Below are 19,174 nucleotides of genomic sequence, written 5' to 3' on the forward strand. Positions count from 1 at the left end.
GGTTTGCAATAATAAAAATTCTTATATTGAAGCATCAAATATCCTCCTTAAAAATTTAATTAAAAATGATTTTCCTAGAAATTACTGTAATGTCAATTTTTTAATTAAACAAGGTATGGTTTGGGATTAATCCTTTGGCTTAAATAAAAATAGAACTTTACTTGCATATTGGATCACTCAATAGATAGGCGCTGGGTGCCTACCTCTGTTTACGTAATTTACCGTTAACTTTTTTAAAAACAGGAAATCACAATCGATTGTTTAAAGCTTACTTGACTGTTGGGTGGTATGTTTTGGCTTTTTCGTTTTTAATTTTAATGCTGTTTTTGTTTTTTTTGTTATTGTTTTTATTGTATTTTTACTTTGTTGTGGTTCTTTTTTTCTAATTTGTTATTTTGTATTTCCTTTCTGTTAAAATGGTATATCTCTTGAGCATAATTTCAGGGGATTTTTGGGTCACGAGGAATCATTATTAGACAAAGTCTGTATGTCCTCACAGAAAAAATCCCTTTATTTGAATCCCTGCCTGAGGGTGACCCTTGAAAATGTCTTCAGGCCGGATTCTTTTTTTAATAATTTTTTTGGTTTAATTTTTATTTGATTTTTGTTTTTCCTATTAACTTGATTCTAATACTTTTGTATCAATTCATCTGTGTTTTAGAAGTAGCTGCAATTGCGCTCTCTAAATACTATGAAGTTCCTTTTTGGTTTTAGTTTAAATAGGTAATAAATTTTAGTTGCGATTGCGAAACTGTTTTGTTTCGTTTTCATTTTAGTTTCGTTTTCAAACTTTTTCTTACTTTAGATTGGTTATATATATATATATATATAATATAATCTTCAGTATACAAAGGTTTATAGAAAACAATATAATGGAAAATTCAACTATTATATAAAAAATAAAAAAAATAAAAAATTGACAATGGGTAAAATTGATCCTTTTTTATTATCGGCATCATTTCTACTCAGAACTTGTGAACACGGTTTCCCAGAGCATTTTAAACATACAAGCTAAGTATTAATACAAAAATTAGCCTGTAAATTCTGTAGATAATTTGTTTTGCATATTAATATATTTTAAAGTTTTTTTGAAATAAATTGTGACTAGAAAAATTAATTATATCTGAAAACACATATCAGTCGAATGCTAACTTTCAATTATCCTCATCACTGAAATCCCTTTCTGCTTCATTCAAAAGTCTCTGGTGCTGTATATATATATATATATAATATAATGTTATCAGATTTTTCTTCGCGTTTTCATTTGGAATATTTAATTTTCGATTTCCATATAAAATTTTTCTGTTTCTACTTCTTGATGTCAATACAATTTTTTTTATATAAGAACTCGATTATCATTTAATTGAGTAGTTTAGCGAAGTTTTTTTCCGTACAAGTAATGAGTGCTCCCTCGCAGAAAATTTTGATTGTAAAAAAAGTCTTTAATCCTTAAAATAAGTAATTAGGACTTGGAGATTAAATGTAAGAAAATACTTTTAAAATGTCTTCTTCATAATAATTATGTTAATAAAAGTATGTGCATTAAATTATATCATTTTTTCTGCTCATACGATTTAATCAATCCACTTAATAATGGAAACAGTCAGAGAGCAATCTATAAAATAGTTGCATCAATTGTTATATTCAGCTTGGAATATTTCTTGTCTCATATCTGAAATAATAGTAATTACGTATTGTCGTCCAATTGTTGTATAGAATAATAGTGTATCTATCATTCAGAACAGTGGAAAGTTTTCTCTTCATGAATATGTTTATTACAAATTATTCCCATAGGATATAACGTTCATTTCTATACAACATTCACCTTATATAACGACTAATTGTGATTGAAAACAAAACAGAATCTTATGATATTATATCTTCAGGATGATCAGAAATCCCGCAAACTAATAGCTACGAGAGGAGATTGAAACTGCAATAACCGCACAGCAGTGGCAGTCCTTACTTGGAGTAAAACGGGCAAATTGTCGACACAATGATAGTGTGTAGGCGAGCAAAATCAACGAAAAGAAGTATTGTAAAATATGCTTTAACATATTTTTACAAATTTATCTAAATGAGAGAAAAAACTGTTCGGAAATAATATTAATGAAACAGAAAAGCTAATTTAATGAATGCTTTAAGTGATATAAAATAAAGTTTGGGCAAAAATAAAAAATCTACAGAATAACTATAGAGGAAAAATATTATCATTTTCATAAATTTTGTTAAAAATGTAAGTATTATTTTGCAAGATCATTTAATACTTTTTGATCTACTGTCCAAGAAGAAAGTATGTACCAAAGTTGATACCGCGGTATCTTGGCGTTTTGTACCCGTTTTGCATGTATGTTGAAGGTTTTATGCCGCTGTCTATATACATTAGCATGGTAAAATAAATTTATGCGCTATGCATAAAATTTGAGATTTATTTTGTGCTTAGCATTTGTGCAACTAAAAAAATGAATAGAATTTCTATATTATAATAAATATTTAAAACTACGTTCTTTTTATAACACTTCCGACAATATTTGAAATTGTAATTTTTTTCAAACGAAGTAAAGAACTGAGGAAATGTTGAAAACTGAATATTTTAAATAGTAAGTTAAAATATAGTTAAAAATATTTTTAAAAAAAGGGATTATTAATAACTAAATTAGACGACTAACTTATAAATTTAACTTGAATTAATATACAAATTTTCCTTTTATTCATTCAATTTTCGAAGGCGCACCTCAGTAGATATTCAAATATTAAAACATTTTTTTTTAAATTTTTTATATTGTTCAATATAGATATCAATGTTTAATATTTTAAATTTACAAAAGAAAAGAAACACATTTATTAAAAAAAAGCATGAAATTCGTTAATTACAATTACTAGATGACATTGGCTTTGATTTAAAGACTTCTGGAAAAATCAAAGCGTAATCAGTATCATGTCATGGAAAACGAAAGGCAATTCAAATTTAAAACCTGCATTTCACCTAAGGCTACTTAATATTTTCGAGTCACGAATAAATTATTCAAACATAGTTTGGAAAAAATACACCTCTTTTATAAAATGATCATCCATTTTAACATCAAAGCCATCAACACATTTAAATATTTTAATATAACAAGCCTAGTAATCATTCTTCAAACGCTTCCTTGATGAACAAAAATACGAAAAGCCTTTGGCAAATATTTAAAAACAAAACGCGGCGCTCTCTTCCGTAAAGCTTTGGATACATCCATGTTCCAAACCACTCAGGAATCTCGAAAGCCGAATTATCCTCCTCAGTGTCTCAATGGAAAAGGAAGGAACTTCCACTTACCGGAAATGGAATTCAATTCATATCCATTTTCCTCCGAGGAAGAACTTTGATCTTACAAATGTGTGCCTCGTAAAATTTTACGCGGGATGACTGCGGAAAAACTTTGTACCAAAATGTATCTCCTTCCTTCAAAGTGAATCAATTGTTTCATGCGTGAATTAAAGCCAAGTGCGGCTGGAAGCTATAGGGCCATTCCTATAAAGAGGAACTTCATACAATATTAAATCTTAGTATCCGGGTTTTAAGCTGCAGATGTGGTGTTCTTTTTCATTCTGCCTGAAATAAAGGACTTCTTAGATGTCTCGTCTGTCATGAACAATATTACATCGCGTTCTATACATACTGAGGAATGTATGTTTTAAATTAACTTATTATTTTTAGGAGCATAAAAAGTATGTGCATATTAAAAAGTGTTTAATGCACAATTCGGAAATTATACGCGCTAAGTATTAAAAATGAAATTAAACGTTTTGTTTGAGTAAGGAAGTAATTTTTAATGTCAAACAAGCAGCTCAAATAGTATTAAAAATTGCCACTGAGAATTAAATATTGCCATTAAAAATTGATCAATTTCAAGTTGTGTCAAAAGAAGTGGAAAATATTGTATTTTTGGTCAAGTTAAGAAATGCGGTTCCCACATTGGACAATTAATCACACTAAAACAAAAAAAAATTGTCTGACATTTCATGCAGGGCATTATGGTTTATTATTATTATTATTATTTGGGACGCAATTACACAAACTTAGTATCTTAATTTTTTTCGACCATTATTTGCAATTTTAATATATTTTTATTTTTCTTATTCTTCCTTTAACTTCTTCCAATATAAGAGAGCTACGAAAAATTATATCTGCTTTCTATTATGTTCGTGTATCACCTAGAGTTATAGAATTAATTTAAGTATAACAATTTAAATAATTGCTAGTGGTCCATTCTAACTTTTAGCCAAACTTTTTTTTAAAAATCCTTAATGTAACAATTACTATACTGTAATAAAAAGTTATAGAAAATTGACTCCAAACAGGCTTCCTTTTTGAGGTAATAATATGTTATGTTTCTTTAAAATTGTGTAAAGGCTATTAGTCTTTAATTAAGGGAACTGAGACTTTCTTGACATTGAAGACAGTCGAAATTTTAGTTGTTAATAAAAAGGATTTTTTTCACAAATAGAATTTAATGTCTGATAGAAAATTTAGGGCTTATAGAATTATTACTTGCCATTACTTGAATTAGGACTTTTTGGATTGGATATAGTGTTTTTAAAGGTACAAATGTTTCTAGTGCTTTAGCCATTTAGCGTTTTCTATTTAAAATGTCGTATTAAATCGTATTTAAATTTTTACAACATACTTTGGGCATTTCACAGTCCCCGAATATTTAATAGATGTTACTATACCAATACAGTTTAGGCGAGAGGCCAAATTTGACATTCTTCCCTATTTTACTAAATGGCGTATCCGTTTAATGTCCCTCTCTGATAATACTCTTTTTTTCGTAAAATAATTTTTTCTTAAAAATTGGAGCTCTATTAATAAATTGTATGTCCTAATCAATTTCATTTTGAATTTACAATTGTTCCATCCACTCCTATAAAATTATAATTGGGAAAAAGTTGCATGAGAAAAGTTTCGTTCTGAAGTGCATTTCTCTTTTCTGGAACTATGCAGAGACTCCAAAAGCCAATCAATAACTGTGTGCGCGAATTAGCGTAAGTGTGAGGGCAGGGAGAACAACATTTTTCAAGTCGGAAACTTCATCAAATATTAAATCTAAGCACCACACTCCTCTCAAAGAAAAGGAGATATTCCAAGTGTTCGGCTGCACTTTGAGTCATGTCGCCCGTTAAAATTATTGCTTTTTTCATCTTTACCATACTGAAACTTGTCTGCTTAATGTCTGTTGCTTGCGGAGAAATAACAATTCGGAGGGCTTTTTTTACTTGCCTCTTGCTTTTTTTTTTTTTTTTTTTTTTTTTTTTTTAAGCAGTGTGTTTGTGGGTACTTAAAGAAATGCATTTCTTTGTAAAGGAAGTTATATTCAAGATGACAAGGGCAACTTTATTGTGATTTACAAGCAGTTGGAATATTTTATTTGATCGTGTAACGAACGGGAAAATGGGGCAATAAGTAGAATGTGGTGTATATATATATCATTTATTTGTATGTGGGATTTAGTATGGATTATCTATTGATCCTTCATGCTTGCTTTTCAATAATCACTAGCCTCTTTCGGTGATTAAATGCCCGCCCATGTATTAATATAGCATTAATTTAGGCATATTAGTCAACAATAATGTACTAAATGTTATCACAGTAAAAGAAACAATTATTTAAAATCATACTTGCACAATAAGCATAGAGTATCTTAATTGATTAGTTATATTTGACAAGTAGAGAAATCCTCCCAGGTTTTGTGATAGAGCACTTGTAAAAGTTTTAATTTCCAACAACACCTGAAAATATATATATATATATATATATATATATATTTCTGGAAAATGGTGAGAGGGAAGTAAGAGCAGAGAACCACTGATATGAAATAAAAATTGAGGAAATCAGATTATATCAATGTTTGGGTCAGGAGAATTATTCTTTAATTATTTTAAATATATAAATTTGCAAAAAAATTGAGATTCAAAATTACTTTATTATTAGCATTTATTAATAATTTAAAGTTTTACTGCATATTTGAATTCCTTTTGTGGAATACATTTATGCTAATGTGAAATATTTTTAAAACATAGAGCAATTTTGTCTCTAAACGCCATGAAGTCTTAGTTGAATTTGTTCCCTTTTATTCTGCTTCAGAAAATTCTGATTCAGAAAATTGTACCGTCTGCAAATTCTATTCAAAATAGACTGGAAAAATTCCTATTTTTCAAATTAACTAATTCAGTTAAAATATAGTCAGTTTTGGCAATTATTTTTTTTTTATATGAAAGCAATACATAAACATAAATTTAATATATAAAATGAATTTTTGTTTGTTAATACCTTGTGCGCTGCCGTACCGTTCAACAGATTCTGATGAAACTTAGCCAACTTATTGCTTCATCTGCGTGAAAGTTATAATCATAGTACAGTTATCATATCTAATATATAAAAATGAATTTGTGTTTGTTCGTACCTTATGCGCTGCCGTGCCGTTCAACAGATTCTGATGAAACTTAGCCAACTTATTGCTTCATCTGCGTGAAAGTTATAGTCATAGTACAGTTATCATATCTAATACATAAAAATGAATTTGTGTTTGTTCGTACCTTATGCGCTGCCGTGCCGTTCAACAGATTCTGATGAAACTTTGCCAATTTATTGCTTGAACTAGCTCAAAAGTTATATTTTAAAATTGACAGTTAACAAAGAAGAACCGTAAACAGCAAACGGTGCATGTCATTCGGAATTAATCGCACATTTATCAAACAAAATAAAATTATGATTGATACCAATCAATGTGAGTGAAATGAAATCGAAAATATTTAGTGGAAGCGCTCATTTAATAATGAATAGTCAGCTGCACAGGATGTTGTCAGCTATTTTAAATTTCAAACCCTATTTCCAAAATTATTTTTTCTACGGCAGCAATGCGCCGGGTACCAGTTAGTTGGTTATAATCATTTAGTATATAATTAATCTGGATAATATTGTGTGTGTGTGTGTGTGTGTGTGTGTGTGTGTGTGTGTGTGTGTGTGTGTGTGTGTGTGTGTGTGTGTGTGTGTGTGTGTGTGTGTGTGTGTGTGTGTGTGTGTGTGTGTGTGTGTTTACCACATTCTAAAAATGTTTATTTTCTAATCACTCCGGATAATATTATGTATATATTAATAACCAGATTTTATGTATACGTTTATACAGTCAAATGAATAAAAAACATCTTTCTCTATTAGCAGTTTTCTTTATATACAATTTAAAACCTTTTTCTGATTTGTTTTCTCTGTTTTTGACCTTTGATTCTTTTGAAGTATTCTTTGAAGTATTGACCTTTTGATTCCTTAATATAATTGCAAGCAAACGATTGGTAAATTTCGATAAATTATTTTTAATAAAGCTTTGTGGAATTATAAGGAACTGCCATACCGATCATATTCTAGCAACCTTTTTAACTTTGATTTAGAATTCCATGAAAATTCAAATGACTTCAACAAGTCGAGCATCTAAGCTTTTAAATGAAGCAATTAAAGCGATTAAGTAGTTTTTCTCAGCTTGCAGCATTCATTTTTTACAATCGATTAGAAATCATATATTGTATTATGAGTATTATTTATTTTCATCAACAAATAATTAATAATGCAGCAGCTTAATTATAACAAACAACGGTAACGATTTTTTCGTTACAGTCGCAGGTCCTTTCATAGATCACTGGAATATGGCGACAAATAATTCCATATCTGTCAAATCTATGGCGCATTAGAGTCCTGACACTTCTGCAAATATCCTTCTACTTCTCCGGTAATTTTTAGTCGAGCTATTAACGAAATTTCCCATTAACCGAAAGTGCCCGATTTGCTCCGATGATATGTGACGCAGCTGTTCGGCAATTTCCGGAGCCATCAAATCGAAAAGCCCGTGTTACTAGAAATTGGGAAGGTATAAAAAAGAGGAATATCTCTCGACATTTCGTTATGGACACAGTTAAGCTCGAAATTGGTGGATGTTAATCTCCTTCAGTCGCTACATGAGTGAATCATTTGACGAAATGAATCGATGAGGAATTTTCGGATTGCATCCTGTCAGAAGCTTGATACGGTACCGAGTGATGATTTCATTTGATAACGGTTTGTTTAACAGAATCTTTTTGCACTATTATGGCTTATTTTGTTATTTTGCGAATCATTGGCGAAGTGTTTCTTCCGTGATAAAAAAAGGCTGTATCTTTAAAATAAAACAAAAAAAAAGGAAAATCTAAGAATGTATTTTTTTCTGTATTCGTTTTGATATCAGATACAAATACCGGCATTTTGATAGCACAACTTCTGTATAATACAAAGCTAGACTAACGAAAAGTTTCGTATAGCATGTCAGTTTGTTATCCTTTCTTTTATGCAGTTTTAATGTAGATAACCAAATCTATTATGTGAGAATATCCGAGTGAACAAAAGCATTGCAAATACTGCTAAAACTGCTTCAGCACATTATCAGCAGCATAAAAATTCAATATATTATCAACAAATATGTCATATGTTTTCAATCATTCTAAAATACAGTGAGAATTGTAGAATGAACCCGGAGGTTTCATTGACTGGCATAATATGAAACTTTCTGTGTTTAGTTATGTCGTGCGGAAAGATGAATTATTGCAAAAGCTGATTTCAGGAATTCTACATCACTCGTGAATGCCGAATTCTGTAGGTTTGAAATTTTCTAATTAATGTTACTTCACTTAAAAACATGTAGATATTGCGTATTTTTATTTGTTGGGAATGAGCTATAAAAATGTGAAAGAAGAAAAGTTTTTTCAATGTGACGATTACAAATGAGATTTAAAAAAAAACTAATTTCAAGAATATTTAACCTATGGTTATAAAATGAACAAGATTCATTTTTTTTAAACGTTATCTTAAATTTCTGATTACTTTCACGGATACAAAGCCTAGAGAAAGTATAGTAATCGTCAAAAAATTTGAACTCGAAATTTTGACGACTCTCCACGTTTTAGAATTCCTTGAGTTCGAAAATCTCCTTTTTGGCATTATGTATGTGTGTCTGGCCGTTTATCTGCGATACAGATAAAAAAGTTCGAGCTTGACGGGTGAAAATTGATATAATGTCTTTGCATCAAATTTGTAGATTTTTATTAAATATTTTATAGATTTATCAAAGATAGATAGATTTTATCAAATATTGATATATATTTTATCAAATATTGATATATATTTTATCAAATATTGATATAGATTTTTATCAAATATTGATATAGATTTTTATCAAATATTGATATAGATTTTTATCAAATATTGATATAGATTTTTATCAAATATTGATATAGATTTTTATCAAATATTGATATAGATTTTTATCAAATATTGATATAGATATTATCAAATATTGAGATTTAGATAGATTGTATCAAATATTGAGCGAAATCCGTTTAGATGTGATCTCTCTACACGGCTGTTCGAATATATGTTAACATGATAATTACAAAACGAAAAGAACTTGATCAATAAAATTCGATACATGTATTTAACATCTATAATGTAGACGCCCATATAGTTTTTTAACCAAATCCAATGAGGAGTTCACCGTCTGTCGCTCTGTTCTTTTAGAAACATGTAAACGAGGCAACTCAAAAATGATTTAACTATAACAAATTTGGTGTGTGATTTTGTGACTACAAGTGTGTTTTTGTGTTAACTTTTTTTTCAATCGATTTAAAATTACTGTCTAAAACACAAATTCGAATTTCGGATACTTTTAAACGCATGCCAGTGATTAATTGCCAAATCTCTCACCCTGGATGACACGAAGGATTCATTAAAAAGGCCAAAATTATCGCCAAAGGTTAATGTTTCTCAACTGATGTGCGCAGCGCCAAGTAAAGTATTCTCTGAGAGATCTTTACTCGATAGTGTGCGAGAAAATTTTGGGTAGACCACACCCGTTGATTTTTATTCTTATCTGCAAGGTGTTATTAGAAAATAACCGAGCTGATGTTCTAAATAAGTTTTTTAATGTTTTGACAAACTTATTACATTCATTTTTATTCAAGTTTTCGACACCTATTCCCCTCTTTCTAGAAATTTTCTCTACTCTAAGGAGTGATCCGGATCATTTCCTGAAAGCTCTTTCTTGACCCAAATCATCCATCCGAGTCCATTTTACTTTTACATCACCGACTATCTAGCTCCTTCCGTGCTTTCACCGACTATCTTCCGTGCTTTCTATAAAATGCTTCGATAAGCGCCAAATATTGTATTCACTCAAATATTGACTTGGTAAAAAAAAGCCATGATTGGTTTATCCTCATATTAGATCCTTTTCTCCATTTTCGTTCACGAAGAGCCATAAGATTATTTTTTTAAATTTTGTACGTTGACTGCTTCAGTGGCTAATCAATGTGCACCATCCATCTGAACTGCAGGTCAGGTGGACATGAGTCGTCTGAGGCGACTGTTTTAAACTCCATCAGTAGTTCGATCTTCTTAGCGTGTAATTAGCTTGCCATGCTCAGATATTGGCCAACTCTAGGCTGCGCATTCGTATCTGCCACTGGGAAACCTAGATTGCCTCTAGCTTCACAAGTGAACTCATCGCTATCAAAGAAGCTTTGACCATGTACCTTGCGCAGGCAACGCAGATTCCTTTAGATGGGATCGTGATCTTCTCAGATTGCAAATCCGCTTTAGAGACTATTCAGGGTGGAAAGCCGGGGCTTTCCCAGAATATTATGCTCTTCTGTTCTCTACCATGGCAATAAAGAAGTCGTGCACCTTGCAATGGATCCCAGTCCACGTGAGCATAAACGAGCAGGCCGACACTCTTTCCAAGGAGGCCAGAGCAGTGAATCCAACCTCTCTATCTACTACTGCTCTGGATGCTAATGGCGTGGCATGACAGAGGCTCTGTACCAATCGAAAGAAATTCTCTCTCACAAATCTAAATTATAAAAGAGACATCACAACCACAATTGCAAGACTCGGAACAGGGCACCTGAGGGGCATGAGGCTCATGTCTGATGGTTCCAGACTCTATGAAGAATGCAGATGCTGTCCAGACGTGCAGCTGGATCCGGAGCATATTTTTAGCTGCGGTTCTATTATTTCAGCCCTCTTCAAAATAGACATTGACTGCACCAGGAATATTCTTTATTCCGATAAAGTTGAAGATGTTGTCAGGGCTGTTCTACATGATTGTGGCCCAATCTAATTGTCCTTTTCTCTCCCATTCTTTTCTTATTTTTTATTGAACTTGTCACACGACAACGATAACAACTGGAAAACCAATCATACTGCAAGAAGATTCAACAATTACTAATGTCAAAAATAGACGCTGGTTCCTTTTGTATTTAAGAGATGTCATGTTCAGTCACTTCTTGGCTCTCTTTCTTTTAAACAAGTCAAAAATTTCTTTAAGCGGCGGGCATTCGTCTTCGTAATTTTCTAGTTGACACATTTAGATATGTTGGAGAAAAAAATTTGTATATTTAGCCTTTTTTTCTAATGATGGTCGCATTTAAAGGTATGCGAATCGCTTTTAGTTAAGTTTATCGCTTTAAGCTACCAGCGAATGGAGCGGTTTGTGGGCTTGAAATGTGAGCAGATGGTAGAGAAAAGGTCACGTGACACTTCCATATGCATCTCGTCCTGGACTTGTTTGTCTTTTGTTGAATGAAGTTTTTTGAAATGAATACCTAATTTTGCGACATTAAATCTCCGTGCAGACTTTGAAATCAGTCACTGACATATTGAAAACGATACACATGCATTCAAAAAATTTCATTTTTAAAGCTAGTTTTTCTTCAGACGATGGAGAATCCAATACTAATATATACTTCAGGCTACAGCTGAAACTTCAAGTCATGTATAGCAAGGGAAATTCTAGTATTACAGAATAAGGCAGCATCTTAGAATAAAAAAAATAAGTTCTTCGCCATTCAAGCAAAACTTGAATTATTTCAGGGCTTCCATAATTGGCAAATTTCGTCTTTGGGTTTCTATTTACATATATTCGATTTATGATAGAAGTTCAGAACACTTGAGGGCGAGGGAAGTACTTTTTTTAAAGACTGCGTTTCATAAGGAAAAAAATATAGCATAAGAAAAATTGTTAAAATTTGTAGGTTTTTTTTTTTATTGTGTATGAAAATCGTGTTCAAAAAATGTACTTAAAAAAAACTCGCTGAAGAATCAAACGATTTTAAACTTGTATTTCTTCTCCAAAATATTAAAGAAATCTTTCGAAATAACAATTTATTTTTATTTTTGCAACGGTCCGGTACATTTTCGTCAAATAATATCACCAAATTTTATCTGCAAATAAAGAGGTTTGGTTTTAAAGTGAAATCCATATCCAAATTAAAATATAGAACATGTAAATACAATAGGATGTTTCTATTATAAAACAACGTAAATCTTTTGTATTCTGATTTATTTCTTTAACAATAGGAAACGAAAAATTTTTCTCGGCGCTATTCTGCAAATACATAATTAATCGGTATACAAAAAAAAAATGGCTTGGTATAAAATCACTCCAAAGTTAGTATAATATGAGAAAAGAATCAATCATGGCAAATAAGCTATTTTGCGTTCTATATATTTAGAATAGTGTTTAAAATACATTAAATATTATAATTCGAACGTATAAATTAAAAAGTACTAAATATGTAATTAGAAAAATGTTTGATATTTTCTCATATTAAATTAATTAAAAATATATGACCTCACAAAAATAAATAAATAAGCATGATTAGAAAATGCAAAATTGCTAAAAATAATATTTATAATATCCTTATAAAGAAATATAAATATTTATATAAAGTTTAAAGGTTAATCCCTGTAAATAATTTTATATATTGTTACGGAACGTCAAATCTACTAAGTCCGTAAATTCACCAGTTTCGCGTACAGTGGGTGTATGGTGTGAAAGCAACCAGCAAGCCTCAAAAACGAAAGACGACTTTTATTACACACGAAGACTAATACAAGGACAGCAAATATACAGGCGAGACGAACACAGGTAACATACAGCAGCACACTACTACAAACAGTAGCCCACAAGTAGTAATCGGTAGTAATAACAAACACAGCACACAAAGCGGCCAGACAGAATTCAGCAGAAAGAGAGAATCTACATAGATTCACCCTACGATTTCTCCAAATGTCTGCAATTCACCATTGTCTCCTTGCTTTAGCTGTAACCAAATGCCGACTCACTACTACACGACTGTCTACTCCACGGGCGACTAGATGCGGCTTCCATAATAAACACCAGGACTCGGCTCACAGTTCAGTTCAGCAATCGCTTGAACTCCGCACAACACTAGTTCTTAGCTGGATTATCCCGCCGTTGCTTCGTTATCCTCTCGATACTTGACCACGACTGATTGCAGCTTGAGACTGCCGGCCTTTTATAGTTCCCGGAAGGCGAGCAGAGAAGGTTCTGGACCAACAGGCGTACCTTGGTTTCTATTGGCTCAATTTCTAAAATTCTCAAAGTTTCTAGTAATATCGATTTTGTCGCCAAATTTATGGTCGCCAAGCTCTGAGATCATTGACACAGCACCCAACAGAGTTGATCGTAAAACTCTCTTTCAAGGAATTGAACTAACCGTGCTGGGAAGCAACATTTCGAACAATAACTAATTCGAAAGGAACATTCATGCGTGTGTGGGCTAAAAAATATATTTTTTTGCAGTTGTGGGACTGAGAGAAGACACCTTTGAAATTTTAAACTCGATTTATTCTATTACTGGAGGCATAATTTTTGTACGGGAATAAGTGGTAAGAAATACGTCACTTCACATCGCGACACAAGACCGAAATGTTTCCCTCGGTGATTTTATACTGTGAGATTCCGATAAGGATTTCTTTGACACGTGTTGATTTCGTTAAATGAATTTTAGGTATCTTTAAAAGAATATGCTAAGCATTAAGAATTTTTATCCCTTCATTCGGAGGTGAGAAAATGTTGATTTACAAAGCGCGTGCGGGATTAATTAATTAAAAAAAGTGCGAACTGAATCAGAAAATAAGACAACATTTTAGAATGAAGTCAATATGGGTTAAATTAAAATAAAAATTAGGAAATTAATTAGGATTTAATTTAGATTAAGAGATATAATTACACACACACACACACACACACACACACACACACACACACACACACATATATATATATATATATATATATATATATATATATATGAGCTTACTTTATCATTTTCAAGGTTTAGATAGTTAGATACTCACCTGATATACATTACTGGTATAAGTTAAATGTCCTCAATTTCAATTGGCTAAAATTGAAATTAGATTTATTTTATGCCACACAAGGATCCTTCGTGGTATAAAATAAGTATTTTTCAATTTTTGCATAAATTTAGCAAATTAATGGAAATTGCTTCAAATCAATGGAAATTACTTGAAATTGCTTCACTGATTTTTCTTTTTAATTTAAAATTACAATACTAATTCCTTTATAAAGAGTACGCGTTAATTCAAATTTTTTAAAGATTTTTTGCTTCAATGCACTTAGTTTATTATTGTTTTCATGTTTTGAAAAAAAAAGGCAGATGATTTGGGATAGATTTCGTAGTTTCGAACTACTGTTAGATAACAGAAAACAAAACTCCAATGGCTGTGCAACTATGTGCACCTTCGCACAAGGCCCGCAATATTCCTATCGATTGCCGAAATTTCGTCAGTAGTGCAACGGCATCTTTTTTACTTCCTCGCGCACGAAATGCATCGGTGGTCAAAAAATCCGACCTCAGTGATGTGATGAACCTTCATGTCCGAGACGGAAAACCCTTTTGAAATACGTTTCGAGGTTATTTTTCTTTGAATGCACTAACTCAAAAATAAACGCAACAAGCAAGAAGAATGAAATTCGGTATATAGTTTTTGTTATAAAATATGCAAATTCTGTAACATCTATTGCGATATCAGCTAAAGAAATGTTTGTCTATATGTCTATATGTATGCATGTGAAAGCTGCGATTCAATAACAGAACAAACAAGACTGGTAATACTTGACGCCACAAAAATATTAAATAGGCATCATGCTTTCGATCAAATCCAACAAAGGGCCGACAATTTTTTGGAGAGGATTTTGAACGCAATAATTTCAAAACACCAACAAGCTACATAAATTTGAATGGATATATGACATAGATACTAAAATTATAAAATTATCAAAATTTGGAGCCAATCGACTAAATGGAGGAATTTCGAATATATACTCGATTGCTTTTCCTGTATTGCACGGAAAGAGCCACATTGTGTTTAGAAATGAGAAAACGAAAAGAAGGCTCGATTTTTAAATTTACATTACATTGAAGGACTCTGGAAATTAAAAGTCTGAAAATTACCGCTATTAAAAAATTGATTTCACCGTGATCATCGGATTTTTATACCAAGTTCCGCAATTATAGGATATTTTTTTCAACATAAATGTAGAAACTCATGATGTGTGAAACTCGTATACTTTAAATTAGTTTTCCTGTGAGAAATAGTCTAAATTAGTTGCATCGTCGAAACTTCATGAAAGCATACTAATTCGTTTATATTTTTTTTATATAATTAAAGCCTGAAATGTATCCTGACATGGGCAGTAAATCTATAAAGTCATATCATAAGATAAGCTTAGTTTCTAACTTATACAGGGTAATTTAAAATGAATATAGCGATTACAAACGGCTATAACTATTTAATGAAAAAGAATTTATCGACAAGATTAACATAGAATGTAGATGGAACTTCAAAAATTGGTATACATACGTCATAGATATTCTATGAGACTTCTCTTGGTAACACAGACAATATCTAGGTGGTAGTCCATTTCACGCCATACATTATGAAGCATGTCTGCAATAACCAACACAAGAGCATTAGAAATGGGTACTTTGAATTCTTCAATTGTTTTGGACATAGGAAGCCAATATATTCTTTCACATAATCCCATAGATCAAAATCGCAGGATGTCAAGTCCGGAATCGTCATTTTCACTAACAAGACGCCCGCAATGAACAGGTTTGGTGTCGTTGCTTAATTCCAACTCGCGCATGCGTTGGCTTTCGCTTCATTGCACCTGCGCCTTATGTAAAGAAATTTTGAAGTTCCGTTTACATTCTGTGTTAATCTTATCAATAAACTCTTTTTCATTAAATAGTTATAGCCGTTTCAAATTATATTCTTCTTATTATTGTTATTATTCAATTCGAATTATACAAACATGGAAATTAATTATTTTATTAATTGCTTTTTTAATTTTATAAAATGTTTTAAAAATGTTCTCCTATATTTTTAAAATGTTATAAAATGTTCTCCTATATTTTCCCGTCAATCCCACAAAAATATTATTCCATACTAGTCAATTTTTTCATTAAATTATATATATTTTTTTAAATGAATGTCACAAGAAGAGACGAAAGAATTTTTCAACAATATGCTTGGTCACTCACAAAGTTAAAAGCAATTTTCTGATTTCTTAATAGCAAATGAATGCTTAATGCCTTGGTTACTTGAGAGTAGCAAGACTGAGCTCACAGAGAGAGAGAGAATGCGTTGATGGTGTCAATTGGGAGCACGTTTTTGCATCCAAATGTTACGTTACGGAAGAAATGCATTTCTTGAGTTCTTTTAACAACAAAACGTTTTCTGGACTTCGTTGAAGTGTTGTTCTTTGCTGAAACTTTTTTCCGTTGGAACGTTGTAAAAGAGACTTACGTTATGAAATAAAAAAAGGAACATTCAATAGAAACTTCTAATAAAAATTTGTGATATATCCTTCTGATAAGATATCTATGCCAGAAATAATAAAATAACTAAATCGTAAGTCCCTAAAATTTGAGAGCAGAAACCATCTCTAGTTTAAATAATTGATAATTATTAAGAAACTGAAAGATTTGCAATAATTTTAATTAAACTTACTTTTTTATGTTACTTTTTCATTTAAGTAAGGGGATTCATTTATTTTACTTAGTTAAAGAATAAATAAATCATTTTTGTCACCTTCTGAAAATTATCTTATATTTTAAGTAAACATAACCAAACTAGCGTATTATTTACATATTTGATCTCATCGCAAATTCGTATTGAATTATAAATGCTTATATCACATGCGTAATATAAAATATTTATAAATATTATATATTCAGACACGCACAGCCCGAAACATTCCACTTTAGCCATTTTCTTCGAACTTCGTTTCTTTTGAATATCATGTGAAACCATATTATCCGGCAGAACGTTTCTGTACTCGAATGAAGTTTAGTTATTCAAATGACGCCCTACAACGCTGTCTTCCTCCTCATCGGACGAAATTATGCCCTTGCTATTCATTCCATCAAACACACAGGACACAGATTCGTTTAAATGAAGAGAAATAGGAAGGACGTGCTTTCATTATTGTTGACGTCATATAATATACTTGGTTGACATTTAGATTAATTCTTTATCCATCCGCTTGAATCACGTGATAGAGAATATCTGAGTATACCTCATAAAAATTTGTCACATATTCTGGAAATAGCTTTTAGAATAATGTTTCTACAAATATCATTTTTTTTTTCATTTTTCACATTTATTGCTTCAATAAATATTTCATTTATTCTGAGAAAGCAAATTTTTTAAATTTTAATTGATACCTTTTGAAACTTCCTATTGATATTTTTTACTTATCTTTTCATAATTCACTTCATTTCAGAAAATGTCGGCTTTCCAATCCCACCAAACTAACAAATGAACTTTTCGGGAGTGTAGTCCCGATTTTGCGACAGTTTAGAGCTCTCAGAAGACATAAGCCCTAATATACAGACGGTTAATAGATAAGTCTGCATGTTTGCACAAGCAGAGCCAGATAAGGCCATTCATAGCGCGATGAGAAAGAAACTTTTTGAACCCCTTAATATATCCCTTTTGTATATGAAATACGAAATTTTCCTAAGGACAAGATACTAAGAAAATAAATGGGAGAAATGTGATTGTCTTTCTAATTTTTTTGGATACTTTTACAATTTAACAAAAGCAGATCCGGACATTGTATTAACTTTGTAATTTTCTGTAAATAAAAAAAAAATAAGTTAATACAATAAGATTCCGAAAAACTATTCCGTCCACAGTGGATTCTGAAATGAGCGGTTTATTCATCTTTCCTTCGAAAATCAAATGGAAACTCAAAGCCCTCTTCTTAGTAATCAAGCATCCTTTCAGCCCTGAATCAAAAGAAATTTCCACTTTTAAATGTCGAATACGAGGAGAAAGAAGAAATAATCAATAAAAACATTTCTCGGTTCCATAGATAGGAAATCGGCAGTGCCCTACTGCGAAATTAGATTGTATAGCAACCACGCAAAATTGAAATAGACATTTAAATAATATTTTTAAACAAATATCGAATTAATAATAGAACGATGCAGAATGATAAATGAAATTAGAAAAGAAAACTCATATAACGAGATGAAATGCAAGGCTCATAAAGAACTCCTTTATTGGATAAACTCGCCTAGAAATTGTTGCTGTTGCTACTTGCCCGCCTACGAAGTCAGCTATTTTAAACTGATTTTGTGCATTAGCTTCTGAGGGTTAAGGCCCTTGAGCACCCGAGGGCAGAAGTCTGACTTCTAGCTCATATGAAGATGACACTCACACACTCGCTTGCACAATCCCTTCTTACGGAGGGGAGGGGGCTCTTTCACTCACCTCACAGATAGGGCACAAAATAAAGAACCATGCCTGAATCCGGGACACCCAGATCACGGGAAGACGCGAGACACTTAAGCCAGGACGCCGGCAGTCGCTTAGAAGTGATAATACAAATTTCACTTCAATTCTTTTTTTAAATTGCATTCTGTTATTACGTTAATAAAAGAATCCCGTTTAAATGCATTCAAATTTTTATCAAATTTTACTATTTTCAGAAAATAAAACTTTGGTCGGAAAACGCAAACAAATTACTTATATTCGATTTAATAACCGACAACTTCTAATACAAATGAAAATCCATGTGTCATAAGGGTAACTGAATAAAAAAACAAGATTTTAAAAAAGCTTTTACGATCGTTTTTAATCGAAAATTGGAGATCAAAATAAAATATGAAAAAACCTGAAAGGTTGATATAAACATCCTTTATCTTGAGATGGAATTTAATAGAATTTTTTTCCATTTTAAGAACAGATTTCTGTTTTTTCCTTCTCTAAAAT

General features: G+C 31.4%; 1 protein-coding gene across 1 annotated transcript in view; it reads left to right on the plus strand.

Moving 5' to 3' along the window:
* The window catches only part of LOC129975583 (uncharacterized), a 33,311-nt gene extending 15,601 nt beyond the window's left edge, over window positions 1-17,710 (plus strand). Inside the window, exon 2 of the mRNA XM_056088645.1 lies at window positions 17,679-17,710. Within this exon, the coding sequence (XP_055944620.1) occupies window positions 17,679-17,710 (32 nt within the window). The remainder of the gene's footprint in view (window positions 1-17,678) is intronic.
* Window positions 17,711-19,174: the final 1,464 nt, after the last annotated feature.

The sequence above is a fragment of the Argiope bruennichi genome, chromosome 7 (genome assembly GCF_947563725.1).
Source record: "Argiope bruennichi chromosome 7, qqArgBrue1.1, whole genome shotgun sequence".
NCBI lineage: Eukaryota > Metazoa > Arthropoda > Arachnida > Araneae > Araneidae > Argiope > Argiope bruennichi.